Source organism: Haliotis rufescens, unplaced genomic scaffold (genome assembly GCF_023055435.1).
Source record: "Haliotis rufescens isolate VD_foot unplaced genomic scaffold, xgHalRufe1.0.p SCAF_6, whole genome shotgun sequence".
In the NCBI taxonomy this organism is placed as follows: Eukaryota; Metazoa; Mollusca; class Gastropoda; order Lepetellida; family Haliotidae; genus Haliotis; species Haliotis rufescens.
The window spans coordinates 29219554-29227830 of NW_025964334.1; the positions used below are offsets into that span (position 1 = coordinate 29219554).

The window sequence follows — 8277 nt, forward strand, 5'->3', positions numbered from 1 at the left end:
TGGTGGGCAGGCTCACTGACTTGGTTGATCGATGCTCATAATATCAACCATTGTCTGGTCCAGATTCGATTATCTACAGACCTCTGTCATATAGTTTGAATATTGCTGGTGACAAGTTATATGAGGCAACACAGATTCTCACTGATAACTGTACCACTATATCTTGCTTGCTCCTCGACCCTTGAAGATCCGGGGTAGAATAGGTCTCAGCAACCCGTGCTTGCCGTAAAAGGCGACTATGCTTGTCATAAGAGGCGACTATGCTTGTCATAAGAGGCGACCAATGGGATCGGGGGATCATTCTCGATTACTTGGTTCATGCATGTCATCGTGTCCAAAATGCATGGAGGACTTAATGATGATCACTGGATTTTTTGGACCAGACTAGATTATTTACAGACTGACGTCATATAGCTGGAATGTTGCTAAGTGTGGAGTTAAACAACAAACAAAGCACACGCTTCATTAGGCTGCAGAAATACTGGTAGTATCGTTACCTGATGCGTTCCTCCATGGCAGACTGTTCTTGCTCAACAAAATTGTCTGCCTGATCTTCCACAGTTGAGACCCCTGATGCCAGAGACTCGTACACAGACCCATCTGTAACCAACGCAACTTACATGTTATAGCAGGGGCTCTATAACAACTATAGTTTTGATCTGCAGCATCATGATGTTAGAGACATCCAACATAATGTTATAGTTAGGAGTGTTATAACACCTACATACTGTACACCATTGATCTGTTTTACATCATAATGCTGAAAAAAATAATTCACAGACCCACCTGTAACCAAGGCAGCATACACGTTATAGCTGGGTTGTTTTAACAACTGTATATATAAATGGCATGAATATCTAGTCAACTATTCATAATCACCTGGCATGGGAACGTCCTGGAAGTTGTGATTCTGCATGACGATGTGGTAGACGAAGGAGAAGTCTGGGGACCGGGTGAGGCGAAGGAGGACTGATGGGTCTGACTCCAACTGGAGGTTGATGAGCACGGAACGGGTGTCCGACGTACGAACTGCATGGGTGCGCCAGTTGCAGTTGACGCACTGATACTGCACCCATCCTGAGCTGGTGCTCTGTCGGTGCAGCAGGTAGGACTGCTCCTAAGTCACATGGACAGCCAATTAGTTTACATGGTTAAAGCATCAGTTTGGTATTCTTTCAAATGTTACATTAACATTGAGGAACACATCACCTATACATTCTATAGTGATAATCAAATGTAACATTATGGGCATTATAAAGAATGGTACTATAACCAACTACCTCATGGTGATACTGTTCTCAAAAGGCCAAGCTAGTTAATATGAATCAGATCCAGCAAATGTTTGGCTACTGACTTACTGCAATGACTGAAACTAGGTTAAATATTTACATCTAAAAATGTTCAGAAGCAGCACAAATGCAGTTGTTTTCAAGTGCACTAAATTTGTAATGAAACCAACTGTAAAAGGTCAATTTTAAACTTGATAAAAGCCAATCTGCACACAATATTTCCAAACTTTTCAACAACACTAGACTCGCCTCATTGTGGCATTGAAATGAACATTTTACCATCAAATGAGAGCAAATGCATGAATCAGTGACCAGCTAAAAAGCTAAAAAATGAAATAGCCTTCATTTAATCCCACAAAATTGTTCAATTTACACAATTTGGAAAAGAAATATAATTGGATTCCACCAAATCCACATAATGAAAAATGTATCCAGATTCTTTGGAACACATTCTAATCAAAATGTATCATGATGATCATCAATAATCACTTTATACTCTGCTCACTATCTGATTGAAAACTTGCCTTCTCTCGGCCACCATACACTGTGATACATTTACATGATCAGAAGATAAACAATGATAACTGCTTTGAAGTGTTTGACATAACATTAACAAATGCAAGTGATTCTGTGGCATTTTATTGGCTAATGAAGCAATTCCTTGTGCATTTGTGTTTCCCCAAACAACAAAATAGTAAAAATAGGCCACACCCACTAACCATGCTAATAGACTACCCTTTGCCTTACAGTGTGCACATTGGGCATCACATGTATATCTCCATAAAAGCCAAAAATATTGAAGTCAATTCTAAAGAAGAGCTGATAAACCAAACATGTCTGATGCTGGATCCTTACTATGACAATGCCTTTGTCATCCAGCATTGCCTCTGCAACTCTCCGACCAAGGAATGGTTGTGAACCATCATCACCAATATCTGAAACATATGATACTAGGTAACCATGGTTTCAAAATAGCAAGGTAGCTCATGTTTTTAATTCAGAGGCTTTCTATACTTATCATAAGGACTGACTACTGATATGGATCATAGAGATCGATAATCACTAACTACATATCGATTAATTATCAGTAAATATTGGAGAAGTAACTTTAAGCAAATATACATGAAAATCCTGAAAGAAATCAACATATTTCACGCCACTGGTGAGCAGTGAAACATTTATGCATATATTACTTTGTAGACATTTGGGATATAACAAACACAGTTGCTTTCCATCTTCGACAATTGTCAGGATTGACAATAGCAGAGCTCCAGATAAGCTGCGTATCTGCATAAAATACACATCAGAAATGCAGACATACGCGGTAAAATAAAATCCAAGCGTATCAAATACGCAACGAACGTTACAGATACGCTACATAAATAAAACTTGTGCGTATCATCAAAATATTGTGAAGTAACCCTGCAAATCAGTAACTTATTTTGAAATTATAAACATGATAAACGGGCATTCCATCAACCTTGCCAAACTTCACGATGACAGTTACATCATGATCATTTGCCATCACACTTTTTTCTGGAAGTATCGTGGTATTTTCGAGTCCTATAAAGCTCTCGAACCCACACGATACCAGTTTGCAGGGACTAGATGAATAGTGTTTTTAAATATTTAACTTAAATACCCACATGTGTAAAAACTAGTGGGTAACATAAATTTGAGTACCCAGATAGAATTACTGATACCCAATGATTTTAAAATGCATGGGTAAAATACCCACACCAAAAGCTTATCTGGAGCTCTGCAATAGCAAGTCTGTTGCGTTAAATCTGAACTATATTTCATCACATTTATTCATGTACGTTATTATCAATGACAATTTCATATCGATCATTGTAAATTTTTCTTCCCATCAAAGATAATTGAGATTATCAATCTTTTTAGCCAGCCCTACTTATCACAGCAACTGTTTTAGCATCTTGTGTGCATGCTGTGTGGTATGAGTTATGATTCTTCAGCAGGTGTTTAGATCAATAGATGTTCTCTTACTTCTTGCAGCAATCATGGCAACATGATGCTCAGTGTTAAAAATTAGGGAGATCCAGCTCCGCTTTCCTTAATAAGGGTATCAATGTTGAACACTGAACTCAACATGATTAACAGCTAAATAAAACATTTGCAAATCAAGCCATTCTAGTGAGAAAAATAAGAGGAGCCTTGAATGGTTTACTTAAGCTTTCATAATGTGGATAGTTAAATAATTATGAAAAACATACCTTAACAATAACATGCTTAAAACATGTCAAAAATAGTCTGGTGAAACAATTCAAAGAAATCATGCAACATAAGTGTGTCAATGGACAAAGTATGTCGTCAACATCAACAAGTCTCAGTGAAAGGTGATCAGAGGTTATGCCAGCATCTCTTTACCTTTCAAAAGCTGAGAATCATCATGAGATCATATACAATGAAAGAGTACAGAAATGTAATCATGAACATTGAACATGATCTTACTGTACATGATCATGAATGAGTGAGTGAGTTGGGTTTAACGCCGCTTTTAACAGTATTACAGTTGTATTACGGCGTTTCAGCTTAATGTGGGAGGAATGCCTGAAATGATGCAGGTCACAGACATTTACCACTTCGGTGAAACCCACGAGCACGGGTATGGTGCTGACAAACCTAGAAACATAATCGGGGCGAAATGGGATTCGAACCCACAATCATAGGTTCTTGGCGTGCCCAAGGGACAAAACTCTGCACAGCGGCGCCTTAGACGACTGGGCCACCCGTGCCCCCTGTACATGATCATGATGAACAGTGATGTAATGCTACAGTTCACTTACTGTCAAGTGGGTGGATGTCCCTTGTATGGATCTTAACATTCAAGCAGCCACAAGAGTACACTGACATACTGTTACTGTAAACCTGATAAAGAAAGAAAGGAAGCATGGTCGGTTTCTGTAATACAAATCGGTAGGAATTTTATTATTTGTCATTGTATATCATGCTAATGTAATGAAAAAACTAAGAATTGGATATTAAACAAATGTTTAAGGGTTGTCATTCATGTTATTTTAGGGAACATTGTGTACACAACAACTGTAAAATGTAAAATGATTTTCACATCAATGCATCTGTGTCTAAAAATGATATATACTACTATTACTACTGAAAAGAATTCTTTCATATTACTTCAGTGAATCTGTCATGGCATGTCACATTAATTATTGTAATATGAGTGAGTGAGTGAGTGAGTGAGTTGAGTTTTAACGCCGCTTTTAACATTATTCCAGTCATATCACGGCATGTCAGCTTAATGTGGGAGGAAAGCCCTAAGTGATGCAGGTCTCAGACAGTATTGAGCACGGGTATGGTGCTGACGAACCTAGAAAGATAATCGGGGCGAACCGGGATTCGAACCCACAATCATAGATTTCTGGCGTGCCCAAGGGACGCAACTCTGCACAGCGAATCGCGGCGGCTTAGACTGGGCCACCCGTGCCCCCTATTGTAATATGAAAGAATCAGATGGTTCTTAACTTCTTTTGAGTAGTATATGTTTTCTTGTAGTGCATGAGGCAGCAAGAATTCCATAAGTAAGCATGACAAGAGTACATGCAAACTAAGTAGCTACAGGACAGGGTTCGACTCATCTGCTGAGTGAAAAGTTAAAGACTGTAATATTCATGGTAGTCAGCAGGTCAGGATAACAGCATATACCAATGGAGCAGTATACAACGCAACCAAACATTACAGATGCAATTTCCACATCTCGGAAATGAGTAGTTGAGTACTACTGAAATAATAAATTTCATGATGTCACATGCTGATCGGGTAACACTGTTACTGTTTGGGTTGTTATACTTTGATTGATGTATTATATGTGCTTATCAGGCTCAGGAGAAAAAAGTCCCCATGCAAAACTGGACCAAGACCATTTTCACCTGAGAAGGAGCAAGAAGTTGCCCTGAAACATTCTGTAGATACAATATAACAGATGCTCTCCATAATATTCCTTGTCATATGTATATCTAACTTCTAAATGCCCATACCATGCATAAACCATTTGTAAACAAAGAGTGTTTGAAAGAAAAGAGATATATAGAAATTAGGGCAGGGCCAAATATAAGTGGGAGACAGGTCAGGAGAACAAGAGATTGATTTTAGCAAGCCTATACCATGAATAAATTGCTGACCAGCTCAACATGCTCAATTTTTGGTTCTTCATGTATCTACCCCTGCAGGATGAAAGTGTAGACAGTATTCTGATCATCTGCATGCAATAAAGTTTTCTTTTTTATTATAACATGTGAAGAATGTTTTTGTGGAAATTTCCCAATGCCAAATTGCGGCTCCCAAATTGCATATTTAAAGGAACAATTTAAGTGCTAAATCAAGCTATACACCATATATCACTATTGTATAATCATGTATACCTGTATGTATCTGACTGGAAAACAACCCAGCTGGGACATTAAGTCAATTTTCGATGTACCAAAGTATCACTACTTATATAATCAGAAGTTACAAATGATTTATTGACATTAATTCGTATAATAGCCACTGACGATGAAACGACCCCAACCCATTGTCTCTTCCTAATCCACCGAGCACCGAGTTTTGACTAGCCTCAAAACATTCGTCTATTTCACTGAAGGAATTCTGTCATTATTCAGCAACGGTCTAATCGTGTGACAATAGTGCAGCTTACCATGATGTATTAACAGTAAAAGTATATACAGACATCCAATAAACATCGTAACATCGGGTTATCGTTCACTGAATTCTGGGCAAATCAGCTGTTTGAACGGTTTGACCTCATTTGGGGGAAATTTCCCGGGTGCGAAAAGACTACCAGTTACGTATCGATGCCCGAGAACAAAACTGTGTAATTGTTGAATTTAGATAAGTGTTTGACTGTGCATAACTATCTGCAAGATACGTGAACTGTCACGTTACATGGAACTATGAAAACTGACTGTCTTACCGATAAACCTCAGCGCCTGACAAAATAGTTGATGACAGATGTCATGTGACCTATCCATCGATGTTGTACTAGCAGAACAACAACTTATATAAATGCTTTTGAAAACCTATTCTCCGGAAAATAAAGAACAGTACTTAATGCTGACCATACACATACAATGAAATAAATAGAAATACTACTGTTGTTTATAAAAAAAATCTCAAAATTATGATATTATTAATGTTGGGATTTAAGCAGAAGATTAAATAATAAGAAGTTGTTACGGAGTTAGTATTTTACATGTGCTTAACATCGCGTATATCCGCTATTTACATTCAGAGTACATCGGCGGATATTGAAAACGTATCTCGATGACACGATTATTGACCAATCACATATCATCTATTTTTTGTGCTTGATGGGGACAGTCTCAACCTTTTCATAATCTGTTTTCGTCTTCTAACATATTCACCTCGACGCACTTCTTTGTCGAATATGTGAACATGATTTTATTACCACATATTCACATCATATATGTGAACCATAAATGTGAACAATGATTATGGTCAAATGTCTTTACTCTCAAAAGCAAGTTTGTGATACGCCCCCTACACAAAAAAACTGGCATTGACCGGAGTTACCTGAAGTAAGAAATCGTCTACTGTAGATGTAAGAAAACAAGGTTATAATCTCATACAAGTGACAGAGAGAGAGAGAGAGAGAGAGAGAGAGAGAGACTTCTTCCAGGTAGAAGTTAATATATATAGATATATGTATATGGTTAGATATAGAGAGATATATATTACTCTAAAATAATAATTATGATGTTAATGCTAATAAAAAGAATATTTTTCAGAATTAATCTTTTCAAAGTAATAGTTACTCTGTTGTAATATTGTTATATAATAAACTAGATCAGTAGAGACATGCTCACATTGTGAAAATTGAAACCTACAACGTTGTGAGTGCGTAGTCTTAATATGACCATGAATAAAACCTTCTCTCTGATAGTTATCCCCCCCCCCCCCCCCCCCCCCTCCCCCCCGCCCTTATGCTTAGCCTACTGTATTTACTCCTGAAGACTGACACGTCAATTATTCACGCTGTACAAAAGTGCTCATACCTCGCTACCCAGAAGCTGGGTCAAATTTTCCTGCCTCTCTCCCATTCATCACTGAGCCCAACTAACACAGACGTGTAATAGTCCACAGTTAGGAATGTTTGTAAAATATTTTCATAATGATTTATACATTTCGTATGTATACATATCAGTATTATTCAATAATGTGTGAATCAGAGACATGGTTTCTTTTTAAAAAGTGTTTCCATCTAACTAACAATTACTCATGTCATACAGTTTGTCGCCCTCGGACCATTGTGCCCGACTAACACAAACATGTTTAGTGTGATAATTTACAGTTATGTTTTTTTTACAGGAATGTTTTAAAAAATATTTTCACAATTATTTATCTATTTCGTATGTACACTTATCATTGTACATGTATGAGGCAAAGAAACGGTTTCTTTTAAAAGTGTGTTTACATCTTTAAATATTACTCATTCCCATGAAACTTTTCAAACCGAAAACAATTAAAGCGCCGTGCAAAAATACGAACAAAAGCACACAAAAATGATGACACGTTGCTTTGCTGTACGTGGGTACTAGGATACTAGTAACAGTCTCGACCCGTGAAGATCCGGTCTTCAGCAACCCATGCTTGCCGTAAAAGGCGACTATGCTTGTGGTAAGAGGCGACTAACGGGATCGGGGGGTAAGACTCGCTGACTTGGTTGATGAATATCATCGTATCCCAGTTGCGTAGATAGATGGTCATGATGTCAATCACTGGATTGTCTGGTCAGTAGACTCGAGTATTTCCAGATCGCCGTCATATTGCTGTAATATTGTTGAGAGCGATAAGCATGGGTTGCTGAAGACCTATACTAACCCGGACCTGATTGGGTGGTGAAGTGAGGAGACTTGGTCGATTGTTGTCAACGTGTGCCAATAGGATGGACCGTTGCTTATAATATCAACCACTGTTCCGTCTGGCCAAG

The 8277-nt window shown here is 38.0% G+C and overlaps 1 protein-coding gene across 5 annotated transcripts in view; it reads right to left on the reverse strand.

The window, feature by feature from the left end:
- Nucleotides 1-8277, reverse strand: part of LOC124141052 — a 41493-nt gene that overhangs the window by 18032 nt on the left and 15184 nt on the right. For 3 of the 5 annotated variants that reach the window (XR_007218742.1, XR_006861993.2, XM_046508933.2), the window contains exons 1-5: nucleotides 6241-6314; nucleotides 4097-4178; nucleotides 2145-2224; nucleotides 880-1117; nucleotides 498-600 (exon numbers count right to left, since the gene is read on the reverse strand). Coding sequence is in view for 3 of the 5 variants with exons in the window: in XM_046508933.2 (XP_046364889.1) it covers nucleotides 498-600; nucleotides 880-1117; nucleotides 2145-2224; nucleotides 4097-4163 (488 nt within the window). In the remaining 2 variants the exon portion in view is untranslated. Of the gene's footprint in view, nucleotides 1-497; nucleotides 601-879; nucleotides 1118-2144; nucleotides 2225-4096; nucleotides 4179-6240; nucleotides 6315-8277 lie in introns of those variants that run through there. The other 2 variants (XM_048386140.1, XM_046508934.2) reach the window with 1 other exon arrangement.